We start from the raw sequence: 23,546 nt of genomic DNA on the forward strand, positions 1-23,546 counted from the left end.
AAAAAAGAAAGTTTCTTGTTAATTTACAGCGGACCTCGAAAAATTAACACAGCTACAACGCGGAAAATCGACGTTTCGTGCTCCTGGAAAACCTGGAAAAATTGGCAGCTTTGGACGCAATTTCCAGTTCCTGGAGTCTACCTTGAACGCGGCAATAATGAAAAATTTCAACCAAATTTTCAAATATCAATTTATGATCATTTTCGGGATTTTGAAGGGAGACTTTGACCAAAACTTATACTGCTTTAAAATGTTCAAAAAATTATGCGTTTATCTAATATTATTGCAAAAAATGTCGTTTAAAGCAATAAAAATTCAAAAAAAAAGTTTCGCGGGGTGACGAGGATTTGCAGTGATAAACCTAGGCCACGGCGACTGATGGCCTTTGCTTTTGACTGCATTTTTTCGCAATAATTTTAGGAAAATAAATAACTTTTGTAACTTTATAATGCAATAAAAATGTTGGATTTTTAGGTCCACTTTTAATGATTCTAGATAACATTTTGAACCACAAATTAACAAAATTTGGTGAACCGGCGCTTCGCTGAAAGTTCAAGCTACTTTTCGCCGAATTTCGGGTAAAGGCCCTATGGTAAACATGCGTTTTTTTTTCTACAAACCACTCAAAACTTTCTGAGGAGTCAAAAGTTTCAGTTTGTGCGTTGAACGTGATTTGAAACAGGAGGGGATAGGAGAATTGAGCAAAGATAGAGGCGCTGCTCATTATTGATGATAGCAGCCAACACAATTTGTGGCAGGAGTTTCGGGGAAAAATGGGAAAACAAACTAAAAAGAAGACAAAGAATCTGAGGGGAGGGAACGTTGCAAATAAAGAAATAAATTGTAACGGGCAAGGGAGTGAGGGACAAAAAACCGAATGATGAATCACTGAAACCGGGGCGCTGGAACAGAAAATCATACTTCCCCGAAGGAATTGAAAAAAAGAGCAGAGGCACTGGAGAAGCCGTTTCTTAGAGTATAGAATTTCAAAACGACATTATTTAAATGCACTTCGTTTTTTATCGAAAAGAATGTTTTTCAGTTTGTATGAGAAAACTTCAATAACGAAACCCAAGTGAAAAGAAATTTAAATCGAATGACCTCCCGTCGTAACGCCAGATGGCGCCCAGCCGCCTCCGCAGAATGTTCCCGATAGGCACGAAGAAAACAACAAACGCACCTGCCGTCATACTGAGATGGCGCAGTGAAGAGAGATAATTGAGAGAAATTGTTTTTTGTAGTAAAATAACCGATACTAATCAAGTATATGTCTATGCAACTCTCGAGGCTGCTATGCACAGCGGGGGACACAACAAAACATACAGTTAGGATAGAGCGTGACGAGACCACGAGAAGAAGGCAGGAGTCACGGTCTCATGTGACTGAAGGGAACATTTCGAAAGAATATATTCTGTATCTTGACATCATTCATTTCCCATACTCACGACATTATATGCTTCGCACGGTTATTTCAGCCGAAGAAGTTCACTTATAGAAATATTTCGTACCAGAGTATTCTTCTCACCAAAGGGACACAGTATCAGGGATGTTCTGAATTTGTAGGAATGTCGAAAATTCCGATTTTGAGAAATTCGAAAATTTTAAGTAGAAACTCCATTTTTCCCATCACAAAGACGCCGACAATTGGTGAAAATTGACAAATTTCGATTTTGAAAACGCGAAAATTGGAAGTTTCTGCCCGCCAGCAATATTTTTCTGACATACCGTAGTCCAAAAACTCCGAAAAAGGCTAAAATTCCGAAAAAAAGCTTCCGAAAAATTACGAAAATGATCGGAATTTTCGGAATTCCGTTCTGAACATCCCTGGAGATACTGTATGATTTTCAGTTTCCTTTAAAGATCATACTGAAATGTATTCTACGAGAAGGACAATCATGTTTTCGTGATAAACCGACAGATACATAGCGAAGAAAAAAGATGAAAGAAGCTACAAAATCAATGATCAGTAGTGCACATCACATCTCGTAATGAGTTCTCATCTCATCTGAGCTCGATATATTACACAAGAGCGAGGAAGAAAACAACTGGTGGCCATCCGCTATGTTTCCTCAATCTAAACCGAGAGAGAAACAAAAAAGAAACCTTGAGTGGGAATTGGAAATTTCAAAAAGCCTCATTTCCCCGTTTCTTATGTGCAAAGAGCCATAATGATTGAGCATAGAAGATGCTTCGAAAATTGGAGTCGTGAATCTCGTGAGCGATCGTAAAGACGCCAATGGATTTTCTCGCATCCTGCAGCTACAAAGCAAGTCACAGAAGCTTTAAAAAAAACAGAAGACATTTGAAATTCGAAAATTTTCGAAAATATTCAAAAGTACAACGGACAACGCGAAGAAGTGATTCATTTGGTTGTTCTAACACAGCCGGTCATTTGTCGCTATAGGAATGAAGCAATGCAACCGAAAGACAGCGGCCTTCGCCGTTTCTATTCATATGAAACGAACTGGTCAGCGTTCGGGAGTTGGAAGAGGCTTAATGACTCGATTATCATACCACAAAAGCGGGAAATATATTTTCGATTTGAAAACAGTTAAATTAACTGAAACAACTTCCCGGAAAGCAAAAAATGAAAGAGAAACAAAAAATGTGGAAACAAGTGGAAACAGTTTCAGAATTGTCATATTTTTACTAGTACTGTTATCGTGTCGAGACCCTTCGCCTCTCAAGAATGTTCCTTCAAAGTACGGTCGAAAAAGTAAAGCATTATTTTCTTATTTCAACAATGTTTCGACGATTTGCGTTGTTTTTTCAATGATTCTCTTCGATTTTTCCTTGATTAACAAAAAACGGTGAAAATCGTCGAAAAATTGGTAAAATAGAAAATCGTCTCGAGACCCTTCCTCTCTCAAGAATGTTCCTTTGAAGTACGGTAGAAAAAGTGAAGCTATCGACACGATGCTTGACAAAAATTCAGGCTCTTTTTTTCTATTTCCGACAAAAAAGTGTTGTGAAATATCAAAAAATTTTCCATCGAAAATTGTTTTTCATTGACAGCATTCATGAAAATTTCACAAAAACGGATTGATTTATGATTGAAGAGACAAACGTACTCTTTTCTCAACAAAGGCAATAAAAATCGAAAAAAGAGAAAAGAACAAGGGGAAAGACTTTTGCTGGCCGAATCGGAAAACGCATAAATTTTAGTGGCTCCTCCTGGGGGGGAGGTCGTATACTTTGTAATGGCTCTCTTTGTATGTGTAAGATCTCATTCTTTTTTTTTCTATTTTCATGACACTTATTTGATCAAAGTGCGAAGAGGAAAAAGAGCACCATATTTAATTTGTCATTTTTTGAAAAAAAATGGAAAAGGGCTAAACAAGGATAAATGAACAAAGAAGTGTAGATACCAGTACGGAATTTTTCGGGAGGCAAGAAAACAAGGCGTTTTCTCGTGAGAAACGGGAAAGATCACTTGGGAAAAATGGGACAAAAGCTGAGTTTTTAGGGTGAGAAATGCGGGGGAAAACACCGTGTGGATGAGCAAAATAAAAGGAAAATACAATTTAAAATACAATCAATAATCTGATGAGTTCTTCTTCTTCTTTTTCTTATTCCGATTCTTGAAAGGGATTGATAGTGAGCAACATGCCAATGGAACAAGGCATTTTGTGAAGAGAATGATAAGAAGGAACAGTAGCCCAACAGCTATGACAATATGGATTCCCATTTTCAGCCACTGAAATTTCAGAATTCGATAATTTGGTTGAGTCAATTACGGGTTTACCTACCTCTGTCAAGTCTCCACCGTGAGCCATAAAATAATCGAAATTGATTATCCATGGGAACAAATCACTGACTCCACTTTTCAGGCCATTGCACCTGGAATAATTTTATTTCAAATTTATGAATCTCAGTTCCCAGAACTCACTCTGCTTGCGAACATGGCGAGTGTCCTTTGGACCAGCTCTGTTCCTGTCTCGGCGACCTAATTGCCTTCTCTTCATACGGAATCCATTTACAAATTTCCGACTTGACAGGCTGCTCATCCGGTAGAATACAAACCCATTGTGCTTGATTGATGGACGAAGGAAGGCTTATTCGACTCCCATCGTCTTTCACGGAGGTTCCAACTGAAAAAAATATTATTATGGGGTGGGAGTTCTCGAGTTGAAGAATCTTACATTGAGCAGTACATGCAAAAGTGGCCACCAGTTTTTTATCATTCACATACATTCTGATATGAACTGTTCCTTTGACACCCTGAAATAAATTATTGAATTATTATTTTGGTAAGCAAATCGAAGCTGTGAAGGTCCCACAACGACAACTACCGTAACCTAAAAATAATGTTATTTTCCGACTATAATTTCTCGATTTTTGTGCTTTTTTACTTTATTTTGTTTTCAAGGGTTATTGTTTCTTTTTTTTAATGAATCAAAAGAGTTGATTTTGACACTAGTTATGGGTCGGCGAAAATACGACAAAGTACATCGACTCCCTTTTCGGCGTTTTCCTCAAACATTCAAAAATCAAAACCCCTATATTTTTGCACCATTTTGTAGAGTTTTTCAAGCCCTGTATTCTCCAATTTAACTGGATTGCATGTGTTTATTTTGAAGCTAATTATTGGTCGGCCAAGGTACGACATGGTGCGTCGACTCCATTTTGGGCGTTGTGGGCGCCCACACACTGTCAAGTTTGAGATATCTTATCTCGACTCCTGCAAAAGATATCAAAAAAGTATTAACTGATAAAATGTTTATAATCATATGATAAACATTTTATCAGTTGACAATTTTTTGCATCTTTTATGGGGAATGAGATATATGGGCTCAAAGTTATAAGTGGTGGGAGGGGGGGGGGCTGCTATTACAGGTGTTACAGGTTTTAGGGTATTTTCCTCCAATTTTGACAGTGAAAGAATTGACTGGAAAAGCAAGAAAAATCGAGATAACAAAACAAAAAACTGAAACCGAAAATATTGTTAGGTCACGGTAGTTGTCGCTGTGGGACCTTCGGCCACGGCCACCGGCAAAAGACGTTTTTGAGATGAACTCACGAAGAAAGTAACATTAAGCATTCGATTTCCATCATGATCCAAAGTGATGCTTCCCGTGAAATTGGCAAGAAGAGATTGACTTTTCGTTAAATTTGGACGAGTATCTGTTTTCAAAGATACCTGAGCAGCAGTTCCATGCTCATGAATGATCGTTATTTCTCGAGAAGACTCGTCGACTTTCACACTTCGCACAAAATTGTTTTCTGACACTTTTCGTTCATCTGAAACTCAAAAAATTTTTAAGATTACGGTAACAATTCTTACTGAATGTATCATTGTATTGAGTCCCACGAAGCACAAAATTCTTTGTTCCAGAGAATTGGTCCATGTGTAGTTGGCCTTTGCAGTTTTTAATGACCACTTTCTGAAAATAGAAGTTTCCACAACTGCTATAGATACCAAAAAGATTGAGGCTAGAACCTACATGTGCATTTCTGAGTAGCAGTCCACTGGTAGCAACTTGCCAATCGTTTCCGATTCTTCTGTACCAGCCAAGCTTGTCCAAATCATTTTCAGTTATCTCATTGATTTTTCCCTCTCGAAGATCGTTGTGATTTTCTGAAAATAAAATTGCTGATGTCACAATTTATGAAAATGTCAGCCATCTGTTTGCTGCGCCTCCCGCGCTTTAATCAGCTGACTGGTGCGCCTTTGGCGCGATTTCATCTAAGCAAAACACTTTATATACCTTCTGGAAAATAATACATTCCTTCTCGAAGTTGTTGTTGAGGAGAAGAAGCTACTAGTTGCACTGATATTCTGTGGTATTCCGTGAGCTCGAATTGCTCTTTTCCTTTTATTAAATTTATCTGAAAGTTGATATTTTTTAGGTATGAGCATAATTGGAAAACGGACCCTTGGCGGCTTTTCCATAGTTTCTTTTAGAGTCAATTTTTTTGAATCAACTAAATTAGATTTGATAGAACTTGATAAGCACTACGAAACGATATTATTTGAAAAAATGTATCTTGTCTATGAACAAAGTTACAAGCCATAAAGTGGCCAACCCGGGCCAATCAGGGCACCGCCCTGCCCTTTTTAGATTTTTCGTAGAACTTGTTTTCGTAGAACTTGTCAAGTTCTATCATATCTAATTTAGGCTCTCAAAAAATTTCAATTCGAAAAGAAATTATGATAGAGCCCGCGAAGGCGCACCGGAGATTGATCGACCACGCAAGCCGTTAACTTCGAGCTCGGTTACTGTAACAGATATAGAAAAGTGGTCAACTAATAAAATATTGATGATGTTATGATGGATAATTTATTAGTTAACCACTTTTTGATATCTTGCACAAAGACCGAGGTATGTGAGGCCAAAGTTGGCGGGCCGACCTTCTATTAGAGTGCTATGTACATATGGACATGAGGATACTAATAAACTCACTCGATATTCTTCAGGGCCCAAAACTTTCATAATTTTTCCACTGTTGTTTGCAAAAATTGAGTGAGTGATGATCATGTCGTTAATCGGTTGTTGAAGCTTCACAGCTCGGAACATTCGTCCATCTCTTGGTTTTAGTTTTATGTCACAACATGCCTAGATTCAAATTCAAGTTTAAGGGGGATTCTGACCATTTTTTTTTGTATTTTTTGCATTAAAGTGTTCCCGAAATTATGCATTTTCATAGAACCAGCCTGTTTGTCGCGCATCTGGCAAAAAGTTGCCTGGTGCGCCTTCGGCGCAATTTAATCTATCGAACTAGGATTCTCACAAACATCTTGGAGTAAAACTTTTTCAGGAATTTCGATTTTTTTTCTGATTTTTTTCAGAGTAATATCATGAAAATTTATGTCTTTGGGAACATTTTAATGCAAATTTTTTTAAAAATTTTAGCTCACCTTCGCAGGGATGCTTGTCACTGGACAATCCAGTGGCTCAACGGCTGGATGATATTTTGTATAGCAAGTTGGAAATTCTGAATTTGTTGTGCAATTTCTATCGTCTGCATATTTTTCCACATTGCATACATCGTTAGATCCAAACCCATAACAGTGACACTTACAGTTTGTGTCAATTAAAGGAACAGAGAAAGTATAGGAACCTGAAAAAACAAAGAGTTATGAAAATCAGACTTCAAAATGGTCCTATAGTCCATGGTTTCTTTTACGATCAATATTTAAAAACAAACTAAACTATGTATGATAGAACTTAAAGATTTCTAGAAAATGGTACCATTTGGAAATTATAACTTGTCTGTGAACAGCCAAAAAACCAAGCAAGGCTCGCTCCTTTTCGTATCGACGGTTTCATGGCTTGTAACTTTGTTCATAGAGAAGATACCTTTTTTCAAATAATATCATTTTGTAGTTCTCGTTGAGTTCTATCATATCTAATTTTGTTGATACAATAATAATGATTCTAAAAGGAACTATAGCAAGGCCTGCGAAAGCCAGGCCCGCCTTTTGTGAAGTAAACTGAAAATGAAGGAAAATACTGACTTTCAATCGGGTATCGTTGTTCCAGTCGTTCGTATTTTAGCACATGAACCACATTTTGAAGTTTGATGCATATTGTATTATCGAGACCCCAATTAAATTGGGTACTGTGTACAGAAGAGACTTTGGAAGAATTGGATTCGCGTTCTTCTTCAAACTGCAAATCTCTGATAATTATTTTTTTTTCAAATAGTCTATGGATTACCTGTGATTGAGCATGTGCACTTTCTCCACAATAGAGCTCATCAAAATGACTTGATACAAATCTTCGTTTTCTGTGTCTTCTGAGACGGGCCTCCGTGGTGATTAGTAGGACGAATGTGGCAAATGTGAGAAGCCATTGCCAAAGCCTCATCTGGAAAAATTAGTGTTCAACATGATGGTGCAAAAAATTGGAGCATGTCCTACAACGGCAACTACAGTAATCTATAAATTTTCATTTTGGTATTCATTTGCTTGTTTTTTATACTTTTGTTGGGTTTCTGTTACCGTGAAACCTGTAATAGAAGGGTTCCCACACTGCCAAGTTTGAGCTAATTTATCTTGGCTCCCATGCAATATATCAAAAAAATGTCAACTGATAAAATGTGTGTGATATTATGATAAACAGTTTATGTCCACTTTTTTGTATCTTTCACAGAAATCGAGATATAATAGGTTCAAAGTTGGCGGTTCGGGTGCCCTTCTAATAGAGTGTTTACGGTATATTGACTCAAAGTTTAAAGTGAGGGGCCCTTTTGTTACAGGTTTTACGGTATTTTCCACCAGAAAAGTGGCAAAATGACTGGCTTTAATAGTGAAAAATTGTCTAAAAAGCTCAAAAATCAAGACAAACAAATATTTTTAGGTTACGGTAGTTGTCGTTGTGGGAACAACAAATCAAGATAAAAGAAATAGAATTGAGTAAAAAGAGAAACATAATATAGCATTCCTAGATTCAATTGACGAACGAATTCACGAATTCACACCTGAATTCATTCATTTGAAAGCAGATTTTAGGGATTTCGACGACCTTGAGCTGCTAATTGATTGCGCGAGAACTATTATCAAGCAAAAGTTGAAACATTTCAAATGCGGGAATCATTAAATGAGGAAATGGAGCGAAGAGAGAGAGAGAGAGAGGATGTGGCAGAATACGGGGGGAACGGTTCAGGTGCCGAAGAAGGGGAAGGATGAAAACAAAGGAGACCTTATGCAAGGTCGCCTGAGTTTCTTCCGAAGAAGTGCTCGATGTAAACACTTGTGTTTCCATACAGACTACGTCTTCAGCACTCTTTTAACTCAAGTACAACCAAAATTAAATTGGTTTTGTTTAAATACTATAAAAGTCATTTGGTTTCTGACTTGGGAGACTTGGAAAAAGGGTTACGGTAAGGTACGATGTATTCAAAAAAAAGAATAAAGAAAATGACATCGAGGGGAGTCGAACTCGGGAGCTCAGATTGCTGTACAAAACGTTAAACCACTACACCAAACGAGCACATTAGGATCATGAAAATGAAGTTTGATAAGAACGTGTGAAAAAAGAGGGTGGTGGGCGCCACCGTTGGCGGAATTTATGGCGGCGCTGGTGGCCCATTGGCTAACAGGTTTGACTACCAATCTCAGATCCCGGGTTCGAACCCCAACCACTTTTGTTTTCTTTTTCCTGTTTTGCAGACCGTCAAAAAATTGTTCGCTAAATTCTCCGATTTTTGGGGGATTTTGGATTTTTTTTCGCAGTAATATTAGGAAAATAGATAAATTTCCGCACAAAACAAAACCTATGACTATCATCTTATCAAAAACCATACTAATAAATTCTCATTGTCGTACAGTAGTTAATCCCGTTTCACGCCTCGTCACCATACGGAAAAAAAGAAGATCAAAAAAGTAGGATCTTGACACGGCAAACGAGCCACCATCACGCACTTTTGTCTGCGCTCTCTTCAAATCTCACACTATTTCTCTGTCAACTAGGTGTCATAATTACCGTATTCAAATATTAAATAAGTGAAGAAAATACATGAAATACAGTATCGAGTTACATAGAAACGGAGCAAAACGATTGGGAGTTTTTCGGTTATGCATGAAGAGTGGATTATGAGTGGTTCGCCATGAGAAACCCGCCCGTCAAGTAGCCAGGGAATGGTTATGGGAATATAAATATTTGTGGAAAAGTTATCATATTGTACACTGAGCTGGAACATGAAATCTAAAGTGTGAAGAAGTGTCTTCTTTCCTTTTCTAGGGCCACTGAGAGCCGAGATTTTTCGAAAGCAAGAGACGCAGACAACGATACACTCTAACTGTCTGCGTCTCTTCAAAACTTCAAATCACTGTATCTCGGCTTTTAGAGGTGCTAGAACGTTGGTTATTGAACTGTAATGAAGTTTGGAAACGAGATTTTCGAAAATCTTTCTGATAAAAAAAATAATTAAAAATTTTGAAATTCAAGGATTTTCAAAAATCCAGGAATTCAAAAACTTCGCCCGTCAAGTAGTTGGTAGAAGAAGGAGATGATGGTTATGGGAATATAAACATGAAACCTAAAGTTATCATTGTACACTGAACTGGAACCTGAAACCTATAATAATGGGGGTGGGTGGCTAACCTCTGACCATTCCAATCTAGCATTACGAACCAGTTTCCCCAGGATATGTTTGTTTAGAAAGTCAGAATAGGAATCTATATTTGATTACATAACTATTACATAACTTGTTACTTGTCAGGAAAAAAAACCAGGAAAGAAAATATGTAAGAAAAAAAATTTAAAAGATTTCAAAAAAAAAGGAAATAATTTCCGAGATTTGTCGACTCATTGTTTGTTTGTTAACATTTTTTCTGTTAACATTAGGCATACCGAAATCTTCTCCGGAAATTTGCGGTCATTCACCGCTTAGAAACACTTATGATCTATCGGTTGAATCAAAGAGAGTGAACAAAAAGAACAAGAAGCGAAGAGTGTCCTCTTTCCTCAAAACTAAAAAAAACTAGCAGAGTTATCTGTGACATTGATCAAAAAGGAGAAGGTGCCGACGAGTACCCCGCACTATGCGGGAATTAAGTCTTCAAAAAAAATTGAGTCACGGTGAAGATAGAAGATCTGGGTTCTGAATATTTTGAAAGGAATTCGGAAAACACTTTGAGATATAGTTAAGATACAGTACCGGTCCATAAGATATTTAAAAACATATTTGTCAGTTGATTTTCGCTCATTTTCTGGTGTCTGGAGCTCGGCTATCAAGTTTGCTATCTCTTTGAAAATTTCGGAGGATGTAAAACAGACCAAGATTGAAAACTTTGCATTCACAGGATTTTTAGAAATTTCCAGTTTTCCAGCTATTTGTCAATTTCTGAAAGTCACCTCTTTTTTGTCCGTTTTGTACTGAAAACGTTAAAAAGAAGGTGTCTTTCAGAAATCAGCAAATTGCTGAAAAACTAATGATTTTCAAAAAACTTTGTGAATGCAAAGTTTTCAATCTAGGTTTTTTTTTCAGTTTTAAGTCTACAAAAAGAGCAAAAAAAATTAGAAAAATCGATTCCATAATCACTTCTCTAGGAACACTGAGAGCCGAGATTCAGCCATTCAAAGTTTCGAAGGCTAGAGACGCAGACGACAAGACACTCTAACAGCCTGCGTCTCTCAAAAACGTCAAATCACTGTATCTCGGCTTCTAGAGGTGCTAGAATATTGGTTTCTGAACTAAAATGAAGTGTGGAAGCCAGATTTTGGAAATTGTTTTTGAGAATCCAAAAAAAAAATCATTCGAAATTTTGAAATCAAGAATTGTAAATTACTCAAGGAATTCTGAAATTTCAGGAATTCAAAAATTTTTCACACGAGTCTCTTGAAAATGGTCAAAATGGCCGAAAATTAACTGAAAAACAGGTTTTTGGCCAAAAATACCGAAAATCTCATTTAAAAACCTGTTATAGAAGGGTCCCTGAACTTCGAGCCAATTAACTTCTTGTTACAGATATGAAAAAGTTGTCCACTGATAAAATGTTTATCATACTATCACGAACATTTGATCAGTTGACATATTTTTTATATCTTGCATGGAAATTGAGATAAACGAGCTTTAAGGAAAATTCATAAAAAGAATTCAAGACACGACTAAAAACTCAAACTTCCGAGGAAAGAATTGAAATTTTTCCGTATCAATTCATGTCTCATTACTATATGCATTCTTTTCGAAGACAAAAGAGGGCGGACGCCCCGAGTCGTATAGTATATGCCGTTTCATTTTTTGTAGTTCACTCATTCATTTTTCGTCCCACCCCCTCATACCCCAAATCATTCTAGAACATTTTTTTTTTCGTACAAATCAACCTAATGGAACCGCAAACATTCTCCTTTTTTGTATTGAAAACACTTCATTGACTCAGTGACAATTCAATGAGTCCACCACCATATATGGAAAAGAGAGAGGGCGTTCCGATTATTATGAAAGAAAATGAAATGGGAGAAGGAAAAGAAACCGTACCTGACAGTCTTGTGTTCGTTTTTTTGGAAATTAGGGAGGGAGAGAGGGAGAAGACTGATCACAATCTATATATGGCTAATAACCCCGCAAATAGAGAGAATAGAAGCAAGTTCGAATAAGTTTCGAATTTCTGGTTCAAATTTTAGGAAGGATTGGGATTTTGAGTGTTCCTCAAACATTGAAAAATCTAAACCATCAGATTTTCATAAAAGTTTGTAGAGTCTTGTAGAGAACATCCACTGTCAACTTTGGGCTCAATTATCTCGATTCCTGTGAAAGCTATCAAAAAATTGTTAGCTTAAGAATAATTTATCACAATGCCACCAATATTTTATTAGCTGACAAAAATTTGATATCTTTTACAGGAAACGAGATAATTGAGCTCAAAGTCGACGGTATGGGTGGACTACTATTACAGGGAGGAAATAAGGTAGTTAAAGAGAGGTACCACATCTTTAAAGACGCATATCTCCAAAACTACAGTAGCTAGAAAAAAGTTGTCGACTAAAAAATGTGTAAACTTTTATGCTGAACAGTTTTGCAATTGACCACTGCTTTCTAGCTACAGTAGGTCTTTAGATATGCGGCTTTAAAGATTTTGCTCTCGAGGTGCGGCCTCCGAGGAAGGAGAGAGAGGTAGCACATCTTTGAAGGCGCATATCTCAAAAAATACTGTAGCTAGAAAAACAATTTTAACTAAAAAATGTGTAAACTTTTATGCTGAGCAGTTTTGCAATTGACCACTGCTTTCTAGCTACAGTAGGTCTTTAGATATGCGGCTTTAAAGATTTTGCTCTCGAGGAGCGGCCTCCAAGGAAGGAGAGAGAGGTAGCACATCTTTGAAGGCGCATATCTCAAAAACCGCAGTAGCTAAACAAAAGTTTTTAACTAACAAAATGTGTAAAATTTTATGTTGAGCAGTTTGCAATTAACCACTTTTTCTAGCAACCATAGTTTTTGAGATATGCGCTTTTGAAGATTATGCGCTTGAGGAGCGTCGAGGAGGGGGAGAGAGGCACACCCAAATATAGTGGCTAGAAATGAACACCCCTATTTTTACGTTTCTCGGGGATTTCGGATTTCAAAAAAAATTAAGAGTATTAGGAAAATACATAATTTTCTGAACATCTTAATGCAATAAAAAATTGAGATCGAAATCCCATTAAAGTTTACAACTGGTAAATTGTTAGAATAGGTTTTTATACCCACAGTTTCAAAAACTAGACCGGATCAAAACCAGTGGAATTTAATATTGATACCTTTAGATGGAAGTAGTAGACTGACCAGTTAGAATGAACGGTAATCGGGTGGGGTGGAAGCCTGAAAAGTGGGCGGGTCGCTATTCCATTCATCTCCCTCTCTTTTCTCCTCATTTTACCTCACGAACCAATTTATGGTCACCCTCCGTGACTAATCGGGAATATGAATAGAGATGCTTACAGGTGCCTGTTGCTCTTTCAAAAACTATTTTTTTTATCTTCTCAGAAAATGGTACCAGGTGGTGCTCTAACTTTGGACAAACGGCAAAAAAATTGGGTGGTGATTCAGAAAACGAAGTACTATAAAACTTGCGCTTGATTATCTCGGCTCCTGTGAGAGATATCAAAAAGTGCTCAACCGATAAAATACTTGTGATATTATGATAAACAATTTATTAGTTGACACCTTTTTTGTATCTTTGACACGAACCGAGAAAAATAGGCTCATATTAAGGAGCCCTTCTAACAGTTATTACGGTAAGAAAAAATTGGAAAAAGAGGAAAACTGAAAAGTTTAGAAAACTTGAAATATTGACTTTAAAATTTCAAAGACGACTCGGAAGTACTTTTCCCGGAAATTAGGAATAGCTCAGAAGAGAAGAACAATAAACAAATCCCTATAAAATTTAGTGTTTTGCATATAAATTGAGAAGATGTCTCCGATTTCCGAAGGTCCGTCACTCTAATTGAGTCCCCCCTCTCTTCCCCGATTTCTGTCTAAACTTTACTGCTTGCATATGTTTTATGATTTCAAGTGGGGGATGGGGGACCATAAAACACCTGCAAAAAGTTGTAAAAAATCGTACATACAAAAATGAGGGACATGAGTAGTACCGGAAGATGCGGGAGAAGCATAAGCATGACATTTTGTGTTGGGTCTTTTGTGATTTTTCTTCTTTTTCTTACCTCTTCCGTTCATTCAACTTATGACCTTTTGTAAAGAGAGGGGGAAATAGTGTGGATTTGAAGGAGACATAGACATTCATTAAGTGAGCGGAATGCTTAAAGACGGAAATGAGTAAGAACGGGAGCCGCTTTTTTTTGGTAAGCCGACATGAACAAAAAAACTACCAAAGAAAATATACTGTGAGTCATTGCAGAAAAACCTGAAAAAAAAGGTTTCAAGCATCAAAAAAGTTAGGTCCCGGGGACCATTTTATAATTAAAAATCTTCAAAAAATCGTCCACTTTGAGCTCAATTATCTTGATTCCTGTGAAAGATACGAAAAATTCGTCAACTGATAAAATATTCATGGCATTATGATTAACAATTTCTCAGTTGACAAATTTTTGATATCTTTCACAGAAGTTGAGAAAATTGAGCTCAAAGTTAACGGTTAAGTGTGGGCTTCTATTAGACGAAATACGGTAGTTTCCATAGTTCTGTCACTCAAAAGTTCCTAAACTCAAAACTTCAACATATTCATAAATCCCATAAATCTATTCTCTCTCCATCCCCCTTCCGATTATTCTGACCAATCCGTTCCGCACTTCATTCGAATCCGCTAATTCAATGAATTATAATCCCGAAATCATCATCGTTTCCGTTCGGAAACACACGCAACATGTCAACTTCGTCCTTTAATGACAGTAATCAGAGCATGAATCCTCTCTTTCTCTGTGTCTCTTCGTCTATTGTTTGGATGTATTCACGCACTGTCAGCTAACGGATCATCCTGTTGGCGGAAACCGTTGTTAGTAATTAAGTGTTATGAAGTATACTGTTGTTGGTCTATGGCAGCTAGAAATTATCGTCCATTGGTTTACCTTTGAAGTATTTGGATTTGCTCAGTTACGCTTGTTGAAATCAAGCTGTTTTTTTTTCAGAAACCGAACCCCCGGATTCCTGTTTTTCAATAGAAGCCCATCCAAACCGTCAACTTTGAGCTCAATTATCTCGGTTCTTATGAGAGTTATCAAAAATGTGTCAACTAATAAAATATTTATCACAATATTATCAATATTTTATCAGTTGACATATTTTTGATACCTTTCACCGAAATCGAGATAATTAAGCTCAAAGTTGGCGGTTCGGGTGGGCTTTCATTAAAGCAAGTAATCCCGCTCCAGCTCAATTGTCTTAGATTACTCGACAAAGTTTTGATATCTCTTGCAGGAAAAAATAGTTGAGCTCAAGGCTGACGGTTTGAGTAGACTTCACGAATTTCTAGATCTCAAAAATATTCATTTTCAGACAAGTGGTCATTTCAAATTCAGAACAATGAGGCCTAATTTAGGATTTCTGGGCCACCAACCTTCAAATGCGTATAACTCGGCTACATTTTTGAAATTCAAAAACAGATTCGAATTTCACAAAACAAGAGCTCCCTAACGGTATAAATTGAATGTTTAGTTTTGACTTTCTAGGTCATGATTTCTAGTATACTTGCACTTTGAGCTCAATTAACTAAATTTTTATAAGAGGTATCAAAAATGTGTCAACTAAAAATGTTGGTGATATTACGACGAGTATTTTATCAGTTGACCAATTTTTGATATCTTTTCAAGAAAATGAGATAATTGAGCTCAGCTTGCAAGTATACCCGAAAAAACACTTGATCACAGAGAAAATCATATAACTCTCTCACCAGCCTTAGCAGGTCCAATCAAAAAACCAGATCATCAAATAACTATACAAAACCAATAGGACTAGTCATAAACCGCTCTCTCCAATACCATCAAATAAGCTCATTGCATTTCCAAAAATGGCTACCAGTCTGTTCGTCGGCATTGAATCGCTCAATTAGTTTTTCCCGCTTTATAATAGACAAGTAAAAGGGAAAATCAACAACAAATGGAAATTTATAATTGTGGGTAATTGAGTGAAGTTCCCTGAATTCTGAATTATAAATGTCTCGAGAATACATTTCACTTTTTATGAACTTTTTCTGATTTATGACTTTCGATATATTATGGAAAACGAAAAGTAAGGCAAGAGAAATGAAGTGCAACCTTGAAAATTGGAAATCCGTGATGAAGTTGAACCACAAAAAAGGGAATAGAGAGAGGATACCCGAATTATTAATCTTCTTTCGTTTCATCAACAATGATTTGTGCGAGTTGAAGGTCCGGCTGAGGGATACGGTACCCCTTGTTGTCGTTCCAAAGTTGAAGGGGAGTATACATGGTTTGTTGCGTTTTTTCAGCAGCGATTAGACGGAGACGAGCGAATAATGGATTATTGACTTCCGGGATTCCTTAATTTATATTTTAGTTGGTGTGAAAAATCTCAAAAAAATCTTCATGGAGAAAAATGATTTTTTCGAAAGTTGGCCCTGACCTATTTTAAACTTTCCGACCCAAACTTGATTTTCGATAACTTTTTGCCTATTTCAATCCATTTTAGGCCAGTTCTGGACCATTTTAGGCCAATTTGGACTTCTTCTCGTCGATTTTGGACTAGTTTTAGTCTATTTCGCACCATTTTTTGCCTATTTTGGACCATTTTCAGTCAAATTTTTAAAACTTCTATTTGGTTCTGGACCGCCTGTAGTTCCTTGTGCATCATTTCCAGTCAGCTTGAGACTGTTTTTGGTCAATTTCGGACCAAGTTTTGGTCATGCTGTTCGCGGTCTGGGACTAGCAAAACAAGTTCGTCCCGAAAAAAATTGACTGAAAAAATTGGCTGAAATTTGACTGAAAATGATCTCAAATTGACCAAGACTTAGTCCCGAATTGACTGAAACGAACGGTCCAATGTTAATATAAAATGAACTGGCCTAAAATGACCCGAAATAGACAAAAAAATCGGCGAGTCTACATGATTATTTGCCCGTACACCTTCAAAGTTTCAGAATTTTTGAATTATGGAAACTTCGAAAACCTTTAAAAGTTTAATGAAAATGATCCAAGATAGAGATTGAAATAGACAAAAAATAATATAAAATCAAGATTGAGCCGGGAATTTTGAAAAAATTTTAATTATGAGTCAAAGACTCTGAACTCACCAGACACCCAATCCCAATCTCTCTTTGTCCAATCCTTCTGTCCGAAGAATGCTCTGGCGTTGTGCTCGGCAAGTATCGACGCATGTTCCTGTGATTTCACTTCATATATCAATCCTTATTTTTCCTCTTCCAAAACATGCAAAAGGAAAGTGAAGAAGCACCATGCAGTGATAAACAAACAAGAAACCCAAAAAAAGAACACAAAAGCAATAGGGAAAGAGATTTACTTTGGCGACTGCGTCGAATTTCTGGGTCTCTACATTTTTGTATGTTTCCACGTATTGCCGTTGAACCAGTGTGTACTTATCACACATTCGATGACAGGTGATAACTGAAAACAAAATAATGTATTTTTGTAAGAATTACCGGAAACACTTAAATAGAAGGCTACCCTAAACTTGAAATTTTAGCTCAATCATGTCAATTTCTAAAAGGGACATTAAACAATTGTCAACTGATAAAATTTTGTGATATCATGACAAGTATTTTATCAGTTGACGGATTTTTGTTATCTCTTATAGAAACTGAGATAGTGGAGCTCAAAGTGAAAATGTAGGGTGGGCTTCTATATTCGCTTGTTTTTTCATTACCCAAAAATGCACCGACTCCAGTTATGACGAGTAAGGCCCATGCATAAATTTGAGATTCAGCTTCCAGATATGATGCATCAGTTGGGTTTGGAGCACAGATGCAAGGAGGGCAATACTGAAAATAGTACTTTACATTCTAATTCAGATGGCTTTATCTACTTTTCCATTATCACTGATTCTATTGAAAGATGATGACAAGGCATAACTATTAAAAATTGTCTCATTTTTGCAAAGAATCGCGTCTGCCGTCAGACAGAACTCATGGGATCGATAACATCTGTAATAGCCACCATCGAGAAATACAACGAAGAGCCAGGCAATCGGTGCAATACTGGATTGGAGTAGAACTTCTATCCATGATACACATGTTGTCTTCCAACTGTGTCTAGTGTCTCGAACTCTGAAAGCATGTGATAATGACTTACTGTAAACATTTTAATAAAAATACTATTCTAGGCTTGCACTTTGAGCTTATCTCAATTTCTATAAGAGATACCGAAAATTGATCAACTGATTAAATATTGGTGATATTATGGCAAACATTTTGTCAATTGACAGATTTTTGATTTCTCTCATAGGAACCGAGATAATTGAGCTCAACCTATAGGATGTTTCTGGTATTTATTAAGAAAAGTTTTTTTTTGGGAATCACCTGAAACAAAAACCATGAGCCAGTTTCCATGTAGTCGAGTTAACAGTAATTCCAATTAGAAGCAGAGCAGCAGTTGGTCCGAACATGAAAACTAGAGAATGATAAATATTCAACGGATAGGCACATGGACAAGAGAAGGTGAGCTTTCGGACAAGCTGAAATCAGAAGATTTTGAATTTTTTGAAGGTTTTTTTTGCAATAAAAACTGTTAGAATTCTTCTAAATTGGACTCGAATTCAGAAAATTTGAAAAATAAAATACTACTGCCAGTTCGCGGTCGGAGAATTTACAGAGTTTTTAGAATTTTGAGCTTTAGAATTTTTGGAAATTTTAGAATTTCGAAATTTCTGATTTTCTTATTTCGAATTTAAGGTTTTTTTTGATTTTGGACCTTATTTTTTTGAGTTTTGCGAGTTCTTGTATGTTTTCCTAACTTTGGATTTTTTCGAATTTTTAAAAATTTTCGGAGTGTGCAAAATTACTGTTTTGAATTTCCAGAAATTTGAAATTTTAGAAGTTGTGGAATATTTGGATTTCCAAATATATGGCTTTTTTTAAATTTCGAATCTAGAAAATCGTATATTCTTCTTTTTTTTTTTGATTTTTGACACTAATTTTTTGCGAAGTTTTGATTTTTTTTTAATTTTGGAAACTTCATGATTCTTGGAAAAGTTAGATTTTCAGAATTTTCAAAATTAGTTTTTTTAGAATTTTTAGAAATTGAATTAAATTAATTTTTTCCCTGAAAACCGTTTTTTTGTTGCAAAAAACGGTTTCGAATTCTCAAAAAAGTGAGAATTCCCAAAATAAGTTTGATTATTCTGTAGTAACTTTTTTTCGGGAAATCATATTTTCTCACCATAAGAATCATAAACTTTTCATTTTGAAGGCTTAAAAAAAGTTGTTTAGAAATTTTTTAAGTTTAAATTTTTTTTGAAAGGTATTTTTTATTAAAGTATTTTTTGAAGACATTTTTATAAACTTAAATTTTTAAAGGTAATTTTTAAATGATATTTCTTAAAAATGTCTTTTTTTGATTTTATGAAAGTAAATTTTCCCAGGTTTGAACGAAAAACTCACCGATTGTCCTCCAACCGTAGTTGCAATGAGAATCCCATTAAGAAGAGTGCTTCCATGATTGGTAAAAACGTTTTGGAATACAGTAACAACCGAGTTGATACTTGTGGTCATTTCTGGGTTCTCTTTTATTAATGACCACCACCCATTCCCAATACAACCGATAAATTATGAATCATTCAATTGAATATCAATGATCTTTTTCGAGAAGAGCGAGAACGACACCGACGATTTGAATGGAATGACGTGGCAGAGGAGACCCAGAGAGAAGGATAGGAATCGTTGTGAAATATGTGTTAAACTATTTTTCTTCTTCTTTTTGCTTCTCGGAGAAAAGAGAAAGGACGAGAAGCTCAGAGGGAGAAGATGAATCGTTTTATAGGTGGTAAAAAGAAAAAGAAAAAGAAGCGAGAGAAGAAGAAGGACAACGGAAACTCGCTCGTATTTCTGTTGCTATTGGAGACGTGGGAGTGTTTGGATTCAGCGAAAACCTTCTAGAAAATTATTTATTTAAAGAGAGAGAGACAACAATAAGTAATCATAATTAGAATGATTAGAAGAACATTTTGGCGGCGATGAAAGTGATGGCCGAGGAGAGAAGAACCAAGGAGTCCGAAGCGGAGTTCTTCTTCTTGTGCTCTGGAAAAATTTTCAGATAAAATATTCCAAATAAGATAGGTCTTATGAAGAATGTTGTAGAATTTAATTTAGTTAATTTGGGAATTATTAAAACAATTTTAAAATTCTAAATGTCTAAAGTAGGGTCTCCGATAAAAAATTATTAATTTTTTGGACGAAAATGTTCCTAAAAATGATGGGACGCCTTTTTGACACTGCAATTTTTCCGATTTCTTTTCGCTTTTATCTAGGTCATAATCTAGTTTTTTTTCTAGGTCACAACCTAAATTTCCTAGGTAATGACCTAATTTTTTTAGATCAGTACCTAAAAACCTAGGCGTGACCTAGATTTTTTTACGTCGCGACCTATTTTTTATAGCCCATGACCCAATTTTTTTCTGATCTTTTCAAAAAATGTTAAAGGTCCCAAACCAAATTCTTAGACAGTTCAAATTTTGGTACATTATTCCAACATCTGTGTGCTTTTCAAATGTCGGGATTCTATTTTTTTTGGCGATTTCGAATTTCTTTTTCAACTTTTTTGGAATAATATTAGGAAATACCAAAATTTTTCGAATTTGGAGTCGATTTTCTCGGTTCCTTTCAAATATATAAAAAAAGTGATTGTTTATCATAATATCACAAAAATTTATCAGTTGACAACCTTTTCATATCTTTGACAGAAACCGAGATATATAGGCTCAAAGTGGAAAGTTATGGGGCCCTTCTATTACAAATTTGACTGTAATCATAAGTGTCTAAAAGTCTGAAACTCACTCTTTTCTCCAGACAAATCAACGATTCCGACATTGTTGCGTGTCTTTCCGTGGTAGGTCAAACTTCCCTTGATGAATACTCCCTTCGACATCAGAATCTCGACCTTGGTCATGTTGAAGTGGTCAATGACTGGTTCGACGCGGTGACTGAAACTTCGAAAAAGGCGAATGACTTGAGCCTAAATGATAAAACTCACGTCATCTTGCAGTACAACGTCTTCTCCTCCTTCTCATACTCAACCATCTCCATTCGGAATCCATACTTGTCACTTCCGTCCTTCTTCATATTCTTGACGGTTCCAATCATTTCGTTGGAGTGATAACCATTGTAAGCAAGTCCACCCATTTCTTCAATATCGTTGATATCGGTTCCTTTGTCGTCACGGATACAGAAAACAACGAAGTCATCCTTCATTTGTTTGTCTGCTGAGTAGGCGATGGCAAGCCAGGTTTTGTCGAGTATGTCGTTTCCGAAGATTTCAATGTCGGTATGGGTTCCGTTGGACTGCAAAAAAAATAGTGGATAGAGCTTTTTGTTTCCTTTTCTAACACTTCTTGAAGAGAGATAAAAATGAATATTAGGCTCAAAAGAAACTACCGTAAATCCGATAATAGAAGGACCCCCACACTGCCAAGTTTGAACGCGTATATCTCGGTTTTTGTAAGATATGAAAAGTAGTTAACTGACAAAATGTTTATAATAATATCGAAAATATTTTTTCAGTTAACTACTTTTTGACATCTTTTACAGGAAGTGAGATATATGAGCTCAAATTTTTATGGTAAATCCGATGTTTCTAAAACTTCTCAACGAAAAATAAAAATTCAGATTAAGCTCAAAGGAAAAAAGTTTGAATACAGTAGAATCATCCTAGAAGACGTTAAGTCGAAGATTCTGAAAAGTAACTCACCACAGAACTGAAAGCGACGATACAGGCGGTTCCAACACATCCTCTCGGAAGTCCAACACAGTACTTGTTCTCATCCAGACAGTCCGTCAAGTGAGTTCTAGAAGCAACGAGCGCCAGAAGACTAGAGAGTATTGCGAGTTTGAAAAGCATCTCGGAATGCTGGATTCCATTATTCCTCTGCCTTTTTATACTGAATCTTTCAATTTCATCGTTTGAACAAAAACGCCTACCACATGTATTTAATAAACACAATTGAAGAAACTTTGACCAAGGAAAGAAAAAGCAAAGAAAGAATTTTCCGTACTTTATTAAAAAAGCAAAACGAGACAGAAGAAAAAAGACCCGATAGGAGCTGTATCTCAACGCATCAGATGGTGAACGTTTGTGATGAAACCATAGATGACGAAGAACATTCCAATGACGATACAGACAATGTCAAGGAGAATGTCAAAAAGGAAACCAATACGACATTCAAATTGGGGAAGGAAAATGAGAAGATGGAAAAGTGATGGGAAGACGAGAGCGAGAAGCATTCCAGCGGTTACTCCAACCAGTGGGACCATGTCGGATAGACGGGGAATTGCATAGGAGAGCAGGACTGAAAATTATCATTTTTTAAGGTTCATTTTTTGAGGCTTTGCCACATTGCCAACTTTGAGCTCAATTATCTTGATTCCTATGCAAGATATCAAAGATTTGTCAACTGATAAAATGTGTGTGAGGTTATGATAAGCAATTTACCAGTTGACAACTCATTTATAACTTTAACTGGAACCGAGATATATGAGCCCAAAGTTGAAAGTTTGGGGGGGGGGCATCTGCATATTTTGTTGCAACTAAAAAATTTCACCGTACACCACTTTCAAAATCAGAAGTCTAGTGAAAACTTACAGACAACAACAACAATAGAATATCTGAATGCAAAATGAACAATCCTTTTTGTAGTCGTAGAGACCCCACATGAGTTTCTGAGTTTCTTCTTGATTGCTGGCCAAATCATTGCAACGATAGGGAAAACTTGAATCAGAAATCCAGAATACACGACAAATAGTAAAACTGCTTTTACGAAAATTCCCAGGCTGAAATTCATATTTTTCATTGTCTAAATCCCCTGTTTCCTCTCTTACTGATCGTTTGGAAGATTCAATGTAATTGAATCTTGAACGTCATTTCCATAAGCCAAAAATCCAAAAAATCCCGCGAATGAATAAATGACGACAACCATTCCGACTCCAAGACTCAGCACACCGAAAGGTCCTGAAATTTTTTTAATCCTCCAATGTTCCAATTATTTTCTAAATTCTCTTTTTTGCCGTATCTTTTTTTCATATCCAATTCGTACTGAACGACGTCTAAAGTGGGCGGAGTCGACATCCCCGGTCATTTCTTGGCTCCAAGAGCTCTACTAACCCCTACAAATCTTTTTTCTTTCTTTTCTTCTACTATATTGAAAATTTCTACTGACATCATGTGTCTCCCAAAATCAACCTCATATCCAGTTGTTGCTAAAGCCAACGACGGACCACAGGCGGATCAAGGGGAGGTTAATGAGATGCCGGTTCTGGTTCCACAGATCGTGGACCAGGCTATGGACCGTGTTCCAGAAGAATTGGCTCAGCAGCAAATCCAGGTCGACGATCTTCTTTTGTCGATCGAGCAAGCTGCGAGAGCTAATCAATTCCTTCTTCAACAAGTTCGCGACTATCAAGCGATCGTCGAACAGCAAACTGCTATTCTAGAGGAGTATCTTCGCGAATTTGCAGGAATTAATGATAGCAACAACGAAGGTAA

The 23,546-nt window shown here is 36.4% G+C and overlaps 4 protein-coding genes across 4 annotated transcripts in view; all 4 read right to left on the bottom strand.

Moving 5' to 3' along the window:
• Positions 1–3,535: 3,535 nt before the first annotated feature.
• On the bottom strand, positions 3,536–7,811 carry Cbr-aff-1 (the record flags this gene model as incomplete). Its single annotated transcript, XM_002630392.1, has 12 exons — positions 3,536–3,697; positions 3,750–3,840; positions 3,890–4,091; positions 4,143–4,221; positions 5,021–5,241; positions 5,285–5,384; positions 5,445–5,578; positions 5,709–5,829; positions 6,405–6,557; positions 6,860–7,062; positions 7,460–7,613; positions 7,662–7,811. 12 exons carry the CDS (start codon positions 7,809–7,811, stop codon positions 3,536–3,538), a joined length of 1,770 nt encoding a protein of 589 aa, XP_002630438.1.
• An 8,394-nt stretch (positions 7,812–16,205) lies between these two features.
• On the bottom strand, positions 16,206–19,564 carry Cbr-clhm-1 (the record flags this gene model as incomplete). Its single annotated transcript, XM_045242082.1, has 6 exons — positions 16,206–16,381; positions 17,132–17,219; positions 17,612–17,836; positions 17,881–18,121; positions 18,374–18,528; positions 19,454–19,564. 6 exons carry the CDS (start codon positions 19,562–19,564, stop codon positions 16,206–16,208), a joined length of 996 nt encoding a protein of 331 aa, XP_045094476.1.
• A 439-nt stretch (positions 19,565–20,003) lies between these two features.
• CBG11171 lies at positions 20,004–21,905 on the bottom strand (the record flags this gene model as incomplete). Its single annotated transcript, XM_045242083.1, has 5 exons — positions 20,004–20,089; positions 20,846–20,851; positions 20,885–20,991; positions 21,042–21,349; positions 21,756–21,905. 5 exons carry the CDS (start codon positions 21,903–21,905, stop codon positions 20,004–20,006), a joined length of 657 nt encoding a protein of 218 aa, XP_045094477.1.
• A 209-nt stretch (positions 21,906–22,114) lies between these two features.
• Positions 22,115–23,546, bottom strand: part of CBG11172 — a gene marked incomplete at both ends in the record, with an annotated part of 9,741 nt that continues 8,309 nt past the window's right edge. Inside the window, 3 exons of the mRNA XM_045242084.1 lie at positions 22,115–22,353; positions 22,647–22,834; positions 22,883–23,012. Of these exons, the coding sequence (XP_045094478.1) occupies positions 22,115–22,353; positions 22,647–22,834; positions 22,883–23,012 (557 nt within the window). The remainder of the gene's footprint in view (positions 22,354–22,646; positions 22,835–22,882; positions 23,013–23,546) is intronic.

This window comes from Caenorhabditis briggsae, assembly GCF_000004555.2.
Source record: "Caenorhabditis briggsae complete genome, chrII, whole genome shotgun sequence".
NCBI classification, from domain to species: Eukaryota; Metazoa; Nematoda; class Chromadorea; order Rhabditida; family Rhabditidae; genus Caenorhabditis; species Caenorhabditis briggsae.